General features: G+C 41.8%; 1 protein-coding gene across 1 annotated transcript in view; it reads right to left on the bottom strand.

Moving 5' to 3' along the window:
* Positions 1–14,936, bottom strand: part of LOC139742825 (uncharacterized) — a 31,175-nt gene extending 16,239 nt beyond the window's left edge. Inside the window, 2 exon segments of the mRNA XM_071653342.1 lie at positions 5,386–14,864; positions 14,867–14,936. Coding sequence (XP_071509443.1) covers positions 5,386–14,864; positions 14,867–14,936 — 9,549 coding nt within the window.
* Between the last annotated feature and the right edge of the window lie 6,541 nt (positions 14,937–21,477).

Below are 21,477 nucleotides of genomic sequence, written 5' to 3'. Positions count from 1 at the left end.
ACCGTTCCGGGTCAAAAATGACTTCGAATTTGGTCATGAAGACCCCGAATGGGCTCACCCTGACCCAATTCATGACTCTGAATGGGTCATATCTGACCCCATTCTTTGTCATTTCTGACCCGGAACGGTGTATGACCCCAACGGACCCAGTTCCGGGTCAGTTCTGACTCAGATGTTTTAAGAGTGCACAACCGAAAGATTACGTGACATCCAATCAAAAACAGAACCTTGAAACCCATTTTTAAGGTCGGACAAAAGTAATAAATTTGAGTGAGAGAAATCTAGAAGCCGCTCTGGGATTGACAGTAACTCGGCCTCGCGTAAAAGCAAACAATGGGAATACCTCAAAGGATGCCAGTTACGTGTAATATTCCTCCTATTGAATGCGTCGCTATCAGTTTCCTTGACAAAAATATCATCTTGAGTTGTTTGAAAAATGCTTTTGGGATAGCGAAGTGGTCAATAATTGTATATCTTTTTAGTTGAAATCTTGACCGTTAGGAGAGAAAAAACAAAAACAAAAGGAAAACTAATCATCAGGAATGAAACATACATTCCTGAATATAATGATATATCGTCTATTATTTGAACAAGATTGAGAGTGAGATTGCATTATTTTTTTCAAACTATGGATAACTTCAAGAAAAGACTTTTTAGACTCGTCTCACGCTATGGGCGAACAATAACTTTACATAGCCCTCGTTCATATCCATTTTCTGTCTAACCATTTGAAAAAGGAAGTCGCGTGGAAATATCTTTGCGAGGCTGAGCGGGTGCTTATAACATTTGCATATTGTCTTGTTCGGTACAAAGCAGGAACCATCAATGTTGTTTTTTTAACGATTGAATGAAGGTCAAGAAATCAGGAAAAGATATGAATTTTATTGCGCTGGACAGCAGTCGGTGGGTCCCACTATGAGAGAGAAATGTTCATGTCTTTTCAACGAGCAACACCAATCAATGCCAATTGAGAATACCGACTAAGATAAAAATAAGCACATGATACAGAAAGTGCGTCTCTACATTCTAGAATTAAGCAAGTTTCATTGATAGTATACAGTTGTACATACAGGTACTTATTTCAAAGCATGCAAACTTACATTCTTGAAGAGACGGGGTAAATTATGGGAAAACTGACGAGTTTCAGAGCGTAAACAGCAGAAATATCTAAATAGTTAAAATTGTGAGGGTATACTACGGTAATGTATCAGATGTTACATTGGTAAGAGGTAACAGCGAATTGATATTGAGAAAACAAATTGTTTCTAGATTTGTGACTGCTCCCATTGCAAAATAGATAAACTTTGTGTTTTTTGGGTACCGATTGACACAGAAAACCCCAAATAGCGTCGAGTGCACATAAAGTCCCTGGTAAAGAACGGGTTAAAAGTTGCTTCAATTTTGTCGTGATGACTGAAATGGATTCAGTGTCGGTAGTACGTGGTATGACAAACAGGCAAATTGATATGTTGGACACATTCACCTGTACACATTCAGTGTGACTACAAATTCAACAGAAACTAAATTAGTTATCAAGATATTAACATTCGGTTCACTGATTTATCTGTGTATCCAGGTACACTGAACAGGTCGGAGACAATCAATTTCATGTAAAAGCATCAGAATAGAGAGTTAGAACAAATGACAGTCATAAAAAAAAATACAGCGAAAGAGAGTGGGTGAGAGAGAAAAAAAATAACAATGAAATCCATCTGTTTGAAAACTATTTGAAAGAGACATTTAACATGTACATCCATAAAGGAGAAGCTAGATGAAACTCACAGGTATGAGCATCGATATGACCAGTGTCATCAGATGTCAATAATGATGAAAATGAGGGAAAGGCAAAACAGAGTCGCAGAAGTGTGTACAATTTGTCATTTCATGCACAATATATAGACAAAACCCTGTACAGATTTCGTAAGATTTCAGCGACACTTTGACAAAGGACACAGCTACTGGTTGATGTACACATTTTGTTTTGTCGAGGAAGAAAGAATGGAAAAGAAACACTTTTATGATCACAAAACAAGTACTTTGATTGAAATAGCGACGGTCACAGAATTACATTTTTACTATCAAAACTTACTCGATCTTGGCAGAATAAACACTTAATGTCTCCTATGGAAAGGGAGAAATTGCCGAGGAAGACAAGGGACGATTAAATGATGTTAAAAAAAAAGATGTTGTGTGAACTCATAGTCGCAACGAAATGAGTATGGCCACAGTAATCAAACTTGCCTGACTATAAGGAAAAGGTTTACCATCGCTTGTTCTAAAGTTTTTAAGGAATCAGGATAGCAACCACCAATAGTAATATTGTCGCCTATAATGCGTAGACTACTATGATACACGAGAATTTGAATGACCTCAACTGCATTACTCCTGTACACTGTATGATATAAAAATCCTCATTCAATGTGCAAGGAAAATCATTTAGGAGATAACATGTTACATTTCATGGCGAGTGTTTAATGCGGTCTAAACTGTCTATCTTTTCAAGATAAAGATAAGAAGATAACATAAACGAGATTGATGTCTTACAGCTGAAATAGTTCAAACTATATGGTGCAGTCAAATGACTATACTCTCCACTGTCTATACTATTAAAATGAATTTGTTTCTCGAGACATACATTCATCTGTACCCTGGCATCTCTACCTTTTACCTCACCAAAAATGTCATAAAAGCTCTGAGAAGACAACTTGTGTGAGACACTGGGCTCTCTCTCTCTCTCTTATTCAAATGTAGTAAAATAGTAAAGAAAAAATACATACATACATACATACTTGTATATTATATCATACTATATTATGTATATTATATCAGTAATCACGATCAGTCAAGTCGACAAAATATAGCGTGTGGTTTCCGATGGGTTGTCTGAATATACGATAGACCTTAAATCATACTATAACCAGGGAGGTTTCCTCTCACCTCCCTGCTATAACCCTTTCCCCTCAGCTTAACAAGGAAAGGTAGATGTTGATCTATACAGACCGTGGTCCTTTGAATGACCAACAAACACTTCCCACGACCTCAATGCATGGACAGTACAAAGAAGTAATCGTATTTGCAAGTAGCCGCCCTGAAAACGACTGAGAACGATTGTTTGTACCGGCTGGAATTTGAGACTTGTTTTTTCTCTTCTTTTTTGTCATTGTGTATCTCTGCGTAAATAGGTATAGATGCCTACTATAGTTCCTACCGTGGGTAAAACACACCGATAAGGCTGCGTTCACATAGAAGTATACTATTCGGGTATTCGGGCTCGTTTTTCGAGGGCACGCGAATAGCTTGAATCGAACGATAGGATTTCCTCACACCGGTTCACATAGGAGGGCACTATTCGAAAGTACCGAACACCTGCGAAAAGTATAGCAAAGTGGGAATCGAGCTTGTTCGATTTTCTTGCAGCGTATACCGTCCCTCGTTTATGAAATTATGACAATTTTGGTCTGGATTTGCCCGTTATCAAAAATAAGCATGTAGACTGCCATTCTGATGCAGTTTAGAAATTGTTAATAAGATTTGCTGCGATGTAGGAGGAAGAAATCCTCACTACATGGGATGGTGAGTTGACGGTGCGGGTGATGGTGTATTCGGTGCTCGAATAGCGAATACCGAATAGCGAATAGCGAATACCGAATACCGAATACTTCTATGTGAACGCAGCCTAAAGGTAGCCTGAGCAGCGGAATAGCGGAAGAACGCTATAGGGGGCTTTGATATCACGTGGGTCTCGAGTAATGGCACCAGGTACGCGCTGATACTGAAAGCGCTGTGGGAAATGCAATATAGTGAGCTTCATTTCTACACTCGGAGCATTTTCCCGTCAGTTTGGATTTGTTTTCTTGTCTGAATTATAGCGAACTACAGTTTTAACAATCATATAATAAATGAAGTCAACTATCTACTTGTGAACTCAAGCCCCGATTGCTTGATCGCTGTTTGAGCAGTACCGCCGATACTCACGATGATGATAACACCACAAAAAGAAAAAAAGAGCTGAAGACAACATGGTCATGCTTCTTAGGAATGTACCAAATCATCCCAAATAGAAAGGACACCCGCTATAAGATATTAGATAAGCTTAGCACTACGTGCATTCTATACATGAATACATGTAACATCATGATAGAAAATATCAATAACATAAAATCAAAGTTGGCAAGAATTTCTTCCCCTTAACCCTAATCAGGCTGGGCTTTTTTGGCTATGCTATATCTGGGGGGGGGGGGGGGGGGCGGATTCCGCCCCCCCTTCAGATCTCGCCTATGGAACGCGCGATCGCGCCGAAAATCGGCACATGCGACGCCCGCGACGTATTCTATCAAACTGTATGGTTACTTTCTCCAAAAAATTGTTCTTATATTTTATATTAATTAATTATTGTAATTTATGCATAAAATCAGTTTTGGGCTCTAAATCACTTATTAATGCTCCAATTAAGCTAATTTCTTTTTTAAAATGTTTCTTGTATCATTCTTCTGAGACATAGGATAAAAAAAAATCTGTATCGAAATTAATTTCTTATGTATTTTATTGTTTTTTTGAATTTCTTATGTATTTCTTTGTTTTTTGACCTTTTGTTTTTGTTTGTTTTTTGGCCAAAATTTGTCACAGACATTTTTCGAAGCATTATTATGCTAAAATGAATTAATTTCAGCCATTCTAAGTGAAGATATGGAATTCTATGTGAATTAATTGAAAAAACACAATTTGCATTGGATTTGTACGCAAAATCACGTTTTGGAGCAATTTTGGGGTTGACAAATTTTTTTTTCGAACGGGCGTCGCGTCAAAACGGTACGCGCGGGCGCAACAATTTGGGTCTCAAAAGTTGCGCGATACTTAAAAGAAAAAAGTCATGAAACATCGCGGCGGGAGCTTATCGCATTGCGAAGATATTGCGCGAAACGTCGAGGGGGGGGGGCGGATTCCGCCCCCCCCCCCCCCCAGCCTGATTAGGGTTAAAGATTTGAACTTTATGTTTCTTAGTTGTGTGTGTGTGTGTGTGTGTGTGTGCGCGTGTCTGTGAAAGATGGACCATTGATTGTTGCATGAAAGTTTGTATGTAGGTTGACTTTTTGTTGCTTTTTTGAGAGGGGAGTGTTCACTATCTCTTGTAAAATTAAATCATCATTGTCAATCAATCTAAGATAACAATAGGTTGTCAGTTTTATGAAAGTTCTAAGCTGTTGTTATGTATCTAGGTTATCATGTGACTTTTGGTAACTGTGCAATCTAAATTCCAGGATATTGCTGAACATGTGTGATGCACATTTTGACTGCATCGTAAGTTCTTTGGTATTGTTTTGTTAACTTGCTTTGTAAGTTTTTGACTATTTGTTACTGCTATGCAAAAATGTTGGAAGAACTCACCTCTTCGGAAATGTCTGAAAGTCCTTCTCGACTCCTGGTAATGTTCCGTCTCTCGCCGTCTTGCCCGTCGTCGATGATAATGGACTTCAAAACTCGCCTTCCTTCCACCGTGGTCGTTTGACTGGTCAGTTTCTTCTCTCTGGCCTGGACCTCGTCTTGCGATATGACAGTCTCTAGCGAACTATCACTCTCGCTAACTGATTGGTCAGGCGTGCTCGACATCGACATCGACGAAGCATCCATGTAAGACGAGTATTCCGTGAAGGAACTGCTGGGGGATCGACTGGTGTTCAGACCAAGCAAGCTGTCCACTATCTCCTCCATGGTGACAGATGGTGGCTGGACACCACCTAAGTAGCGGGCGTCATGCAGATTTTGGAAACTCGAAGAGGCAGGTTGATCCCAGTATGGCGAAAATGCACCGATGTCATGGCGACTCCGGTGAGGACCACTGTCCTCGGTAGTGTCAGTTACAGTTATATGAGGATGTGCCGTAGGAAGACTGCTATTTGGTTGAGAATGACCGAAGCGATTGATGGTTGTTAGAGTCGATTGAGCATTATTGTGATGACCAAAGTCATTTCTTTCTTGTATTTCGTCCGAAGATGACTTTGGTGTCCACGATATGGGATAAGACGGCTCATAGGAAGTCCCATTTGTGTTGTTGTTATTCATGTTGTAATAGTTGTAAGTCGTGGATTCATCATCACCATGGTAACCAGAGTAATCGTTGTGAGAATTGACGCCGTAGTTATCTACGGGCGAGCTAGCAGGGCTGTTCAATTTTGCCTGAGTGTGATGTGAGGTCCCCCAGCTTTCGTCAGGAGGCGCGGCTGGTTGCGTGTCATGCTGCTGAGTGTCCAAAGAGGATACATAAAACATGGCAGATCCACTAACACGTTCGTTTCTTTTCACAGTGTACTGGTACATATCGTCTTCTCCTACTGACCGACTTCTCTCTCTTTCTTCTGCTCTCGTTTCTTCCGTATACTCCTCTGGACGTGAGTCAACGACTGCTTCGCTTGAGATATGTTGGGGCTGCTGTGCAAAGACAGGTAGTGCGTTTTCACTGGAACGAACATCTTTGTGAATTTCATCACCGACACTGTATGAAAGATCTCTCCGAAGAGGTTCACTGAACGCGGCTGTTATTGGAGTGAAGCCCGGTGTGGGTTCTGTTGTATCAATAGGGAGCTCAGAAAAAGACCAAGCCGAGTAGGCAGGGGTGGGCGATGATAAACTTGGAGATGGGGAGAAACCTGTGCGGAGACGCGCCTCTCTCACAAAAGACATTCTTGTCGAGCTGGAAAGCGATAACGGAACCGCAAGAGGACGCTGACCAGTTGGTGTAGGTGGGCCGCTCATGATTTGTCGTGGTTTGTAATTTCGATATGCAGGGAGACTCCTTACATCACCGCTCATTATTTGCTTGAAATGGGACGATTTACGATACCATTTAGGCAACTCCATTCGCTTGAGAGTTTCACGCATTCGAGCTAGTTGCTGCGCTATGACCCCACCGGAACTCGTTCTCCAGTCTGTCTGCGAATTCAGATCGTCGTCGCCTTCATCAAGCCAAGGGCCTGGAGTACGTGAACGTCTGTCTTTCTTTGCACCTGTGTCGAATGGAACGGTCAACTCAGTAGTGATGCTGTCAGTATCTGATTCATGACCTAGTGCTGAGTGCCTATGCTCTGCGTTATTCAGCTCTTCGTCCCCTATCACCGGTTTATGACCTTTGTTTGTTCCGGATACATTATCGTCACCCGAGTCTCCTTGTGCAGAAGACTGTTTACGAAATTCACTACCTGATCCACCAGCGAGAATATCAGCAATCACATCTAGATTGTCCGCGGCGCTCAGTGACAGCCGTGGTTTGGGAATAGGAGCTGATCTATGCTCTCTCATTACAACGCGTTCTTCATCTGGTGAGCAAACTGATTCATGTTTGTTTTCCGCCTGACTAAATATTTCGGTTGGCTGCTTGGAAATGGCGGCATTCTCCTTGCCTCGAACAGTCTCCTCGGTTACAAGTTCATCGATACGTTCGCTATCAGTGATCACAGCCACGTTGACAGTTTTCCAGTCTGCTAGGGAGTCATCGATGAAGATTTCGTCACCGTCACCAGCTGACCACCGACGTCCGCGTACACTGATGTTAACAGGCTGCTCTTTATCACTCCCCTTACTTTGCAATGCTTCGTCTTCTGAATTTTGATTGAGTTTGTTTGTAAGTTCTCTGTTATCGGTTGGGCAAAGTCCAGTGTCTCTTAACTGGGAAGTAGCGTCACGTAGTAACGGCGCATGCGTAGAAGCATCTGTAAGGACAGATGTCTTATTTTCTGTGGACGAAATAACTGGACTTTCAGAGTTTGTTTCACAAGGTAATGGGGCACGCAAAGTATATTGCAAAGAGACATTGTGGGATGAAATTGGAGAAGTTTCGAGTTCATTGCCCTTTCCAGTCACTTCCTCCGCAGGCAACTCATGCAGCGACACTGGTGGTTTGACTTTGGTAGGAGATTGTTGTCGCTTGGTGAGGAAGTCTTGGTAAGAATTCAAGAAGTCATGAGCTCCAAACTCCTTGGGAGGAGTAGGCGACCTTAATGAGTCTGGCTGTGCTTCATTCTCCTCACCGTAGGCTTCATATGCATCCAGGAGTTCGTCGTCACTTTGTACAATCTCGGCTCTCTTAATGAAACTGCTCTTCCTTTCCAAAGGAGAAACTACTTCGTCACTTCCCTCATCGTCATCGCTATCCTCGCCGATGTCCATCTCCTTTTCATTATCATTTCTATCATCTTCGCTGTCACTTTCTGGGTCTGTGCTGGTAGTGTCACCTTTGCTGTCAGAATCCTCGCATTGATCTTCTACCATGACAACTGGGCTAGTCACTTTGTTACTTTCTTCTCGATTAGTGGGATTTCGACTAACTGGCGATGAATGAGAAATCACGCTGGTATCGATGATTGGTCTGTCTTCCAGACTTTGATATGCGCTTACTGTACTTCTCTGGGGAGATACATTCTCTGCAGGTGTCTCAGTGGTGTCAACAAATTGAGTCTGGATGGGTAGTTGACGATACTGACGAGTGGACCAATCAAAGGGAGGCTCATTATCAAATGTGTATTTTTGTTCTCTTATTTCAACTGGCGGCTCAGGTCGAGATTGCTCATATATGGTACTTCGTTCGTAATTCAGCCCAAACTGGGGACCGTTCTCACTTCCTGACACCTCGGGCTGTGAAGACTTTTCTGAGGAGGCTTCGCCGCACTCTACAACTCGAACTGGTTCGTCAGCAGGGGATAATGGATCGTTTACGGGTTTTGCTGTGATTTCAGATTCGAAGCCAGACTCAATTTCATGTTCAACATGGATTTGCTCTTCAGGAGGAGTAGTAGTGCCTTCGTTGTCATGGTGACTAATATTTGATGGTTCCTCACTTCTACCCCATAGGCCGATCATAAACGATCTTCCGACCGTCTTCCCGAGAACGGGAGGATTTTCTGCCGAAGATGAAATCGTATCTCCTTCACTTTGTACTTTTCTTTGGACATCGACGCTTTTATCATGATTTGCATTGTCAATTTTGGCCTCAGTTGCCAAACTTCTCCGATGAAAGCTGTATTGTCCGTTCTGTGTGTTGCCTGTGTTCCCAAAATGACGACTAGCGTCAATTATTTCAGTTTGAAGTGGTTGGTAGGCATTTCGCGCCTGCCATGAAAAGTTAATAGATGCTGCCGCTTCATCAACTGATTTTTCTCTCGACGTAGCCTCTTTTCCTGTCTGGGGTAATTCAAGTAAGTATTCTCTTTCAAAGTAAAGCGGTACGTCATCGCTCCTTAAAGTCTTGTCTTCAACGATCGTGTCATCACTATCTGTTTTCCCCGTGTTATCACTAGACTGTTGTTCGGTGTCTGCCTCCGTCCATTTCCTTCCCCATGTTCGAGGTTCTTCCTCAAGCTGCACTATTTTCACCGGACTATCGCTGGGTATAGCATCACGTGTTTCATCTTTTCTTCCATTTTCTTTATAGTTATCTGATGATTTGCTATAACGAGCTTTGTCTTGCGTGAGTGATCGATCTCCATCATTTATAAGCATAGTATCACCAATGGTGTTTTTATTGGCCAACTCGGCGTCCTCGGAAAACCCATCCCCACCAGGCCATCCATGGGTTGCTTGTATAGACGATGGCATTGGTATGCTGCTATCTTGGTATGTCCTTGGGTCAAATACTGCCGGTTGTTGTGAAGCAAAGGGCATGTCTTTGAGTTTGGCTTCGTGAACTGGTGTGCCGATATATGGTGCTTCAAGGACCTGCACAGCTGGACTCTGACCATTCACACTGCTGAATGTCGTCTCCACGGGGATGTCACCACTCTCATCTTCGAAAGAGGAGCCTTCATCTTGAACGAAAACATACTGTGCATTGCCGCGCTGAGGCTGAATTGAAATTTCACCAACTATCTTAACTTCCTTGATGCTTTCAGTTGTATTTTCCGTTTCGACGTCGTCATCGTCATCATCACTGTCATTTCTATCTTCCTCACTATCGTCCTCGTGTTCCTCTGTCAGACCTCTCTGATAATCATCTCCATCACTGGTATATGACAGTGTTCCCGTGACTGTACTATGTTCTCGTGAGTATCCCGTTTCAGATTCTTCAGGAATAGTTTCAAGTGTTGGATAAACAGGCAGCTCATCGTCATCGTCATAACATTTATTGTCAGGTGGCTGTGGCATAGCTTGCATTAGCATGATTTGTGGTGAAATGGATTGCTGAGGTTCAACATCTTTTGGCTTACTTGGTTCGTCCTCGTCTGAATATGCAGCAGATTCACTGGTGTGGTGAGTTTGCTCACTCATGTTATGATGGAATCCAGGATAGGTGCCATCGCTGTTTGGAGGTGATTGTATATATTCACGGTATAGGTGATCCGGTCCTGCTGGTTCGGCATCAAAATGGACCCGAGGTCGAGCCATTTCCATGTTTATAAATTTAGAGGTAATCCCGCTGTACTGCCCGCTTACATGTGGTAGGTCACGTGTACTATCAATGGGTGGAGCAATGTCATCACGATGATGTATGTCGTATTGAGATGCTGGTTCATGCTGAATTTCAACAGACACAGGATTCGAAATTTCAGTCTGAGTATTGAAACTTGCCGGTCTTTCAGGAGGAGATCCCACGGCAACGTCTGATGTTTTCGTAGACTCCACGCTAGGCGATGTTTGAATTGATATGGACTGAGGATGAGGCTTAGGTGATGTTTCATACAGTATAAGATCAAAATCAACTTGAGAGCTGAAATCTCGATCGGGGATCGTCTGAACAGCTGTCTCCGTCATCACAGCTGGGAAATCATTATCTGTAACCTGCACAGCGAGATCTGAATCTGAACGAGTTTGAGCATATGCTGTAGACAATGTTGGTGGGAACAAGAGTGATGGTGGAGGTGCCGGTAGATCCGATATATCATCTGTCATTGGTGTTGAATCTCCATCACTCAGCATCATCTTTCTAACTGGGATGTAGTCAGTGACTGGTTCAGGTAAATTCTCCGTCAGTTCGTGCCCTGATTCAAGTGAGGTATGGAGTGACTCTCTTGTAGGTTCTGATTTCTGTTCTTGCAATTGTTCCAATGCATGTTGATGTGTCACTTGGTATTGGTGTTGTGTATTTGCTATCGGCTCCTCCACTTGTTCAGGTGTCTGTGTGGTCATCTGCTTCGATACATGGTTCTGCTTCTGTTCAGGGACCTGCTCAGATATTTCTTCAGAAACATGTTTCGGCACCGTGTCAGATATCTGGTTTGATGTTTGTATAGGAAAGTGCTCCTGTATTTCTTCCGAAATCCGGTTTGATGTTTGGTCAGATGACTGCGCAGATTTCACCACTGTCTCTACATCAGGTTCAGTCGGGAGTAAAGTAGGCTTTTTCATCTCAATTTCCATGGTAGTGAAAGGCGCCTGTTTTAATCGTTTCTCGCTGAGACGAAAGCCAGCTTCAGATGAACCTCGGTCGTCGTCCCCATGCGCCCTGCCCTTCCTCACTTTGGGTTCCTGGTCGAGTTGAATGATAGACAACATACTCTTCTCATCATCGCTATCATGGAAGAAAGACTCGCTATCACTACTCTGAGGGATGGGCGATGGTTCGGGTAAATCATCAACATCCATGCGTCCACTTACAGTGAAATATGCGTGGTGATGGGATTGGCTAGTCTGATTTGGATAAATATTTTCCTCCTCGTGGTGTACATGACCTGTTAATTGATGATGTATACGTAGACGCTCACGCAATGCCACCTCATCCTCCTCCAACCTCCTCTGCATTTTTGCTTGTTGTTGTTTTTGTTGTTCCTGCTCTTGTTGCTGACGGCGAACGCGAGCGGCGGCTGCTATCTGAAGAATATCGACGTCATCGGGTGTGTCTAAGGCTAGACTCCTTTGTGAATCATTCAATTCCGAGTCAACACCTAATGCTGTTTCTTTAAATACAGTCCTAGGTTTGGGAACAGGGGGTTTCCGTTGTCGCTCTGTTGATGGTTCATGCAGTGTTCCATCCTCTTCCTGCAATCCCGTGTGCTGACGTTCCTGTTGCTGTTGTAGTATATGACGCTCCGCCTGTTGTTGTGGTATTGCATGCACTGTTTCTTGATATGATGGTGGTTGCATCTGCAGCTGTAATTGCGGCTGTACTAAATCTTCCTGTTTGCTAATTTGTTGCTCCTGTTGTTCTATCTGTTGTGATGGGCGCAATAGTTTCGGCGAATGCTGAAGTTGCTGCAAAGATTTTCGCATGGCTTGAGGTGAATGTTGTTGTTGCTGCTGTTGATGTTGCTGTTGTTGTTGTTGTTGTGGACGTCGTCTTGCTTCTCCCCTCTCTTGCCCATGTTGGGTCACAATTTTCCCGTCATTGGCAAGTCTTTGTGCACGCCTCCCCTGAATTTTTGATTGTTTGGAAGCAGCTGAGGCAAGTGCTGATTCTTGTCGAACAACTTTCAAGCCACGTTCACGTTGAAGTTCTTCGTCCGGCTCCCAGTAGAAACAGGTCTCCTTCATCGTGACATGTGGACCTTGTTTGTTATTGCCACGCCCCAAGCCACCACTGCTATCGCTGCTTTTGGACGAAGAATACACATCCTCCTGATTTGATTGAATTCTTTGACGGTTTTGAAGGGAAGATGTATCGGCACTCCGCGGTTTAGCCTGAGTGGGTGGCTGCAACAAATCTTGTCCTGAGTTGTACATTGGTGGCGTTTGTCTACCAGTTGTTTGTTGTGATGTGGCATTGGACATAGTACCTCGATGGCCACGATGATCTCCTGCATGTCGCTGATTGTGTGGTTCCTGTTGTACTCTAATTACAGGATTTTCCCTTGGTATGGAAGCATACGAAGGATCAGGCCCTGGGCGAATCGCGGGTTGTTTTTGATAATGTTTCCGCTGCTGTTGCTGAGCTACGTCACTGTGTGGCGGGGGTGGTCTTGCGTGTTGCTGGTCTCTAATGTCCCTCACAGCATAAGGTGATTCGAGGTGCGGCTGCACTCTCATCCTATCAGGTTGACCTGCCTGGCCAGTTCGAGGACCTCTGTGAGGTACAGGTGGTGGTGGTCCACCAACACTCGCAGCTTGTTGCTGGTGGGGCATGTATTGCCGCTGCCCATGTCTCAATTGTGTTTGTTGTGGTGGATGTTGCCGATTTACTGCTACTTGTTTCTCCCCGGAATGTTGCCCTTTGTGTCCATGATGAGGGCCAGAAGAAGAATCAAATTTAGTTGCCTTTGGCTGCTTTGTTGGTTTCTCTTGTGGCGGTGCTTGGTGCGGTGCTGTACCCCTTGGGTTTTCAACAGGATGCCGTAATTGAGTAAGAATGGGTCTATTTGGTAGCCGAGGGGGAGGCTCATGTTCACTGTGGAGCGTGTCATCCGATGCTATCGAGACTATGCTTGATGTGTCATGTAAAACAGGCGGTTGGAAATGAGGAACGTTCCCCCCTTGATTTATGCCCCTCTCTTGTCGGAGATTATAGATTAGTTGTTGTTCTTCCGGGGTCAAGCCTTGGATTGATGGTGCCTGTAAGGACACTGTGGATGCTAAACTCTGCCTTGACACTGCTGGGGAAGGACCAAGCATGGCTCCCGATTGAGTTGGTGGTACCCCACCCCCTCCTTGCCTCACGTGATGTCGACCATCAAGCTGAGTTAAGAGCGGTCTCGGTTCTTTATAATGCATCTCATCTGTCCCCACTCTTTCTCTGAATTGATGACTTCCATTACGATTCAAACTACCATGATGACTTTCACCGGCATACCTTGGGTGTGCATTACTACCATTTCCTCTCCCGTACATTCCTCGGGATACATTTGCATATATTGTTTGCCCATCAATCTCCGTCTGCTGCTGAGTAAAGGGTGCACTATTTGTTACTTGCATGCGAGTATTCTCTGCGATATATAGTTTATCAATTCCATCTTGTGGTCGCCTTTTAATCGTCGTCTGAGTTTTATCCGGTCTGGGTTGAATATTTTTTAGAATACTTTTGGGAACAGGGGCATTTGGATCATCCTCTACCACAGCTACGTGAACAGCCTTACGCTTCTTCTTTGTGTCCTTACCTTCTCGCCTCCGAGCATCCGCGAGATCGTGTTTCCGCTGTGCCTCCGCTGATCGCACGATCACAACTCGTTTTTGCTGCTTAGGTCCAAATAGCGACGCCATTGCACTCGATTCCAAACTTATTTCTTCAGTAACATCACAATCATGCAAGTTTTGTAAATCCACACATTCGCGATCAACGCTTACATATCCAGTAATTCCTTTTGGATCCGAACAGAGAGCTGACGCCTTGCAATCTTGTTTCAAAACGCACGAAATATGGCCGTTGGTTGCTTCGAGTGCCGTCACGACAGAGTCTCTATTGACATAATTTGTAAGAGGCGAAGACTGTGCACTTTGTACCGTGCAGCCCAACGCCTGGTCCGTGTTATTGTTCGCGACAGCGGTCACATTGGGACGGTCTATTGTTGACTGTTCGTACAAGCATAACGGCTGCCGGTGCAAACTATATGTGGTTTCTCTATTGTCACAATTGACATAAAAATCGCTCGACAATGGCAAGATTTGCGTGCTACCCTTAGGTTCTTTGCTCACGATTGAGTACTTCCCGTCCTTGCCGAACACAGCGAAGTATCGAGCGTTGGTGATGATGTGGTTTCGTCGTGATCGCGAAGGTAGCGAAGACTCGGCATCTAATGGCAAAACGCCGGCTGAGGTGATGCGCTCAAATTTCAGCTGCAAAGGTTGTTTTTGTTGACATCGTCTGTGTGCAAGGCGAGGCGAACTCTCCGCGCTACTGAGAGGTTCCACCTCCTCCGCGATGCTCTCGAGGAAGAATGGCCATAGTCGAGCTCGCTTTCCTACTCCGACTAGCCCTGGGATCGATTTTCCTCTCAGCTGCTTTAACAGATCATGTCAATATTTGCACAGAGGTCTCTGTAGTCTTCGTGCTCAATGATGGCCCTGTATTCCTGAATGGCCTGCATACTACATACTTTATTCCTGTTCCCATCTCCACGTAAATAATCCTTCTGTTCGCTCTTTCATAATATCTAAGTGATAAACCTCTTCAAATCACCATCTACCCTCATACTAGAGACGATCATACAATCAACACAATGCTGGTATGGATGCGAGGAGAGACTTTCCCCCTCATCGCCATCTGCTCTAATCGAGCGTCGCTATTGGTCGACAGGCTTCTTTCTGCATCGATTGCCTCTCTTCTGATTATCATAATGCACGATGTCATCAATATACTGCGGAGTGCATTGCAATCCTGAAATTTCATCCATGTAATATGTGTGATGTACACAAATAAATGAGCTGACGAGATAGCCTGACCTGACATAATTATCATTTACAATGCATTATTCTAATGAACGACACGCATCAGCCCTCTTCCCCTCTTCTGTCGATTTTACAATATCACTTTCTGTCAGATTATTCCAATTTGTTTAATGTAGCATAAAAGCCGAAGACAATGACATCCACTTTAAATGTTAGAATACCAAAATTGTGACATTTTTTTTGCCGGTTCGTCGTTAGCAAAATATTTTGCATTATACATGATACATAGCTCACTCAAGAAAAAAAAAGAATAAAGTGTTCGTATATATACATTTGTATCTTTTCGTGTCTTCTTCACAAGGTAGGACTAGTCCGACTCAAGGGCTTTGCAGAACTAATTTGATAATTTGTGAGTAGATTGATAGTATCATCATGGAAAATTTTATCTCAGAACTTATTCACTTTGCTCTTAGGTCTACCATCCGGAGCATAATCAACTGATTGAAGATTTTTTTGGCAGCCCGATAGACAATATATTTTCTATACAGCGTGAACATTTGCCTGTGAAAAAGTATTCCATCATAACAACCATTTATATCCTCGCGCACTTGTCTATAATTCTCATTTGTCAAACTATTATCGACCAGATCAGGGGCCCGTTTCATAAAACTTGTCATTAGTGACAACTGCCACATTTATATAACAAATTTGCTCTCAGCCAATCAGATGCAAGGATTTCACTAGCTTGTCACATCTATGACAACTTGTCACTGATGACAAGTTTTATGAAACGGGCCCCTGGTCACTCTCGTCAGTATCTAAAGAGCAGTTTCACACTATGCCCGTCTTTACCTCAACACAAACCAATTAAGCAGACTAAAATAATGGTAGAAGCTTTGGCACACCCGGATGAAAACTAAGAAAATTTTGAATATTCACATGCTTTATTGGCGTAGCTATTTATGTAAATAAACTAAGGTGATGAGAGTAAATATCATTGACTAACCACTCTTCCACGGATATGAGAGCAAAAATTTTAATAAAAACAATTGACCGACTCAGTACAACTAATTTTCGTTTGAAGTTACTTCCGGGTTTAATACTAGTATTGAATGGAACGCAACGAATGTTTTATGGTCGGATGCAATTTTTCCATGTGATTTCAAGGCAAGAATGGATATCTAGTGAAGATGTGCATGCATTTCATAAAGAGACTTGTCAAAACGTGACATACTTCTTCTTATATGCATAATCATGTGGATGCTATATGACATAACTATTTCTGAGGCGTGAAACTAAAATACTATAACTAGTTTTTCTCCTTGGTCTCATTCTTTATGAAACCTCTGAATCTGATTATTTGGGTTTATTCTACAAACCCCAAACTCAACACAATGTGGAATTGCACCTGAATGAATTTAACACACTCAGGCATTGACACTCAAGCCTGTAGTTAATTTGGAAGTAAACGACAAAAGAATGAGATTTGATATGGCAGACATTTGTCAAGAAGACACTGACGAGAGAAACATTTCAGTGGACCCAATGAATTGAACAGATCGTATCCTTTCCTTAGATTGAAAGAGAAGGAGATGAGATAATACTTATGCTTACTTCGTTAGATAATGTTAAGTGTTAAAGGCTAAGTAAGGTGTTAAACATAAACTATTTGGCTTTCAATTCGGTTATGTGATAGCATTGTGGTGAATGCGTCAATTGCTCTGCATGTGCGCATGTGTTACACAACCCAGTAGTGGGCACCCCTCTGGAACCGATAGGTAGGCCGCAAATTATGAGGGCGCTATTCCACTTCGAAGCAAAGACTTTATGTACACATTATGCTCAATACAATGAATGGTAGGATTTGAAGTACAACTGCAGATGCCTCCAATTTCTAAATCAAGCCCTAATTCTTCTTTCGTGGTTGCCACTGCAGCAGTAGGGCCTATGCAGTGAAAATACATAAGAGTTCTCACTCTGTTTCATCGTTATTTCTCGTGTACATATTGCTCAGATGTACTCTGAATGTAACTTGTGTACTATGATATAACTCACATGTTGACAATTTGGTACATAGCTAGTATACTATTACATACACAAGTATCTTACATACACCTGTATACCTGCAACTCGATGTTTTATATGCAGCTTGCAGCACTGCCCCTAGAAGCCCCTATTGTTCATGTCTATGTCTCTCCCTTTTTATCTGTATAGGAGTTGGACGCTTGGACCCTATCTTAGTCATAAACTTGACTTCCCAAGCACACAACAAAGACCACTTTTAAATCGTGTAGTCCCCCATCGTTTGAACCCAACTTTTGCTGGTAGCCTTGGCGTGGGAACTAAGTTACCTTTTGCAATATCTTTGCTTGGAAAGCCATCCAGAAAGCCAAGCTGGTCAGTATGTTCATCGAACGCCAGCGTGATAAGATCACCAGGCTCAAACCTCGTACTTTTCGAAATTCGTCATATCCATGCAAATTAGACAGTACAAAGCCTCCAATTGTATTTTATCTACTGTCCTATTGTCCTGTCTTTCTACTGTACATTTCCGATTCGCCTTCTGTGCTTCGACAGATGTACGACTTATGTTGAACTACTTCGGGAGTGATGAACGCAATAAATGATTCGTTTTGCGAACTTTGCTCCATAGACAAGTTGGACAGTTGAATGAATGTCTTTTGGAGTGTTTTGTCTTTATTCGAACTCGACCGAAACTCCTCACCTAGCGAATCAAGTTAAATGAGGTAGCCACAGTGGTCGCTTTGTTAAATACCAGAATCCATCTATTCGATGGTTGCCCTGTGTAGGTCCTAATTAAATATCTGTACTTAGGCCCAATGCCAACAAAATTGTTATTCCCCATCCAGCATAGGCGAAAGAACAGCTACCCCCCCCCCTCCCCGTGCAAAGCCTCCAAATGTGCCTGTTTATCACAATATCGGATGGTAGTTACTGATCTCTAGGCCCTACATCTCTTAAAAAAAAAAACCTGTAATCCAACTTTGGAATGCTGCTACCAGTATTTTATAATTGTCAGCTATGGAGAGCGCAATGTTGCGTGTGAGGAAATGGGAACTCTTCCTCTTTCCATTGATATCTAATTATGTTGATAATTGTCATGCATGACTGAGCAAATGAACTTTAAAGACAACAATGACAAATTGCACTTTTTCCAAGTTTGCGTGTTATTGCGAATAATGCACGTCTCACTGCATGGATGAGATCTGTCAATGACAGTGGTTTTTGGCAACTTTCATTGACAAATCTCATACATGCAGCGAGACATGCATTATTCCTTCACAATAACTTGCAAACTTGGAAAAAAGTGCAATTTGTCATTGTTCTCTTTAAAGTTCATGTGCTCAGTCATGCATGACAGTTGTCAACACAATTAGATATCAGTGGAAAGAGGAAGAGTTCCTCTTTCCTCACAATCAAGAAACAGTAGCCCTCCAAAGTTGGATTACCTTTTTTATACGCTCTGTATGTATGCATGTATATGTATATATATATATATATATATATATATATATATATATATATATATATATACATATACTTTCACTTTCATGACTTTTTCTATTGTTTTGTTTATATGTTCATATGTTAGTCAATTAAGCTTTATATCTATTTTATATTCCCCTGTGAGGGGTTCCTGATTTGCAAGGAAAGCTATTTTGTGGATCCCTTTATTTCCATCAAAATTATAAACTTGTACTAAAGTTTATAACTACATTGTACCAATTATATGTATTTGATTTTCAGATCGTTTGGTTGGTTTTTGCATATCATTCTTTTATAAATGCCTGTGAGAAAAAAAAAATCTGTTGCTGATGGAAATGAAATATATCTAAAATTCATTATTTCCAATTGAAGATTTGGGATATCAGATGGCAGATAATGCCCAATACATGATTTACAAAAAACAAACAAACAAACAAACAATGTATGAGCTCACTTGACTGTCTCAATTGAGCTCAAAATGACATGTGTATCTGATATCACAGTTGATATAATTATGCACAACACAATGTACTGACTTATGACTCAGGGAAACTAGAAATACCAAAACAATTTTTATTCAAATAATGTATAGTGTACAAGCACAATACTTCCAGCTCACAACTACCTTCCCCTGTCACTATTTGCCTTCTTTACACTCCTCCTTTATGTTACTTCCCTCTCCTCTTTCTGGGGTCTTCTTTCTCCAAACAGCAGTCCTTTCAAGAACTTCTTGGGTACACATGGTGTCACCACAGACCTCTCTACCTCATACAACCCTTCCCAATGCGTGACTTCAGTAAGTCAGAGACTCCAACCCAAAGCACCTTCTGATCTGGAGATTCTCCCGTCTGAAACCCCTAGCAAACGGGAGACTCCAACTTGATGTGTGTGAAGCGCGAAGTTCCTAGGGTTCTACATGCTCTCTTGTGCTATCTAAGGCTTATTTTTTCAACACACGATAGGAATAAGTAAGAAATCCTTTCCAATGGGAGACAAAGAGCCAGGGCGGGAGAAGTTAAATCTCAAACGGGAGAACGGGAGATTTTGCAAAAATGGGTTTTCGGCGGGAGATCTCCCGTCGAAAACGGGAGAGTTGGAGTCTCTGGTAACTTCAAAACTGCATGCACTGAAAAGAACATAAGTCTCATCAAAAGTAATTTGCACAGCCATGAGAAAGCAAGATATTAGATTTTTAAAAACAAACAAACAAAATTTTGCACTAAATGCCTGCATTCAAATGAGATGTATTGCAGAAAAGTTGATATTTCTTTTCTTTAGGTCTCTGGAACATTCAATGGCAACTTTACAGTTACAAAGCCTAAACGTGATAGGCAGATTTGTGTACAGCTCAAACTTTCACAAATTTTGTGAGGAGCAAAGATTCACAAAAGCACTGAATGTCAGTGGTACTTGACACAATTTTCATGCTGGAAGAAGGCTGTTGCCTCTATCTGAATTGATGCTGCCAATGTTTCAGGTTTTACAATAAGCTGATCTGATCTGTTGTTTTTTTTTTTTCACCATGATTAGTTCTTCTAAGTAAATCTTCAGTAAGCAGTGACATATACATGTATCTGCTACATGATACATAGACATCGAATAACTTTAAGGATGAATTAAACAGACTGTGGACTCTGTAACACACCATCTTTTTTTTTCTTGTAATTGTAATCATTGTTGCCAGGGAATAATTTTCCAACTCAAATTTGATCAGCAATTTCAGCTGATGAATAATATTTTAAATGGTATTCTGTACACTTCTATGGAAGAAAACAGCTACACAAAAGTTAGTTTGTGTAGCAGTAGTATAAGAATGCAGAGCGAATTGCAATGCAATACCAGGAAAATCATTCCCTGGTTACATATGATTTTATCTACCACACATGTTAATAGGTATGTACCTTGAGTGTAATTAACTTTTCACCTCCTTTCTTTCTTTCTTTCTTTCTTTTTTTGTTGTACAAATGTATTCAAATTACCACTGTTGAACAATTTGTTGCAATAATATGCATGCATAATATATACTGCATGAACATGCAGGAAAGCAAATTACTGAGCATTTGCTGGGCTGTAATAAGTTCACAGTGCACAGCATATCGTCCCCACAGTTGATCACTATGCAACCGCTCAGGAACACACACAATGTACCAGCAGCTGTATTTGTAAGCATTTCTACTATTTAATTTTTTTTAAGGTACGGTCAAGATTAAATGTATATAAACATTAAGTTGACTGAGACTGGCAATGTGCCTTCAGTGATTGTCTTTACTACTTCCCCTTTAATGACAGCTGAGCATGCACAAGCTCATCAGTTGAGAGCACCTTTTAAAGGCATAATTTACCATTTGCAGATGAAACAAACACCCAGCATTAGTGCTTTAAGATAGTTCTAAAAGGTGAGTCAGGAATAGAAACAACCACTGTAAAAATTTGAATCCGTATAATCGATGTTAAAGGGACTGTACAGTACTGGTTGAGGTAGGGATTCATGTTTTGAACATTCCTAAGTGAGATAATGAAAAGCCTCTTATGAAATATGAAAGATTATGTAATTTTAAGAAGGATTCAACGTTTATTTGATGAAAATTGGTTGCCAAATGGCTGAGATATCCAAAAAAGTTCTAATAATAAAAGGCGACATGCCCCAACTTTATTAGGATCTCTTTGTTTCACCTTGTTTTTGGATATTTCAGCCATTTCAAAATCGATTTTCATCGAATAAACTTTTGATAC

This window comes from Diadema antillarum, unplaced genomic scaffold, assembly GCF_040938485.1.
Source record: "Diadema antillarum isolate AM-2024a unplaced genomic scaffold, OU_Dant_1.0 seq00001022_RagTag, whole genome shotgun sequence".
Taxonomy (NCBI): Eukaryota; Metazoa; Echinodermata; class Echinoidea; order Diadematoida; family Diadematidae; genus Diadema; species Diadema antillarum.
The sequence above is the reverse complement of the archived record's forward strand: the minus strand, read 5'-3'. Positions and strand labels throughout refer to the sequence as shown.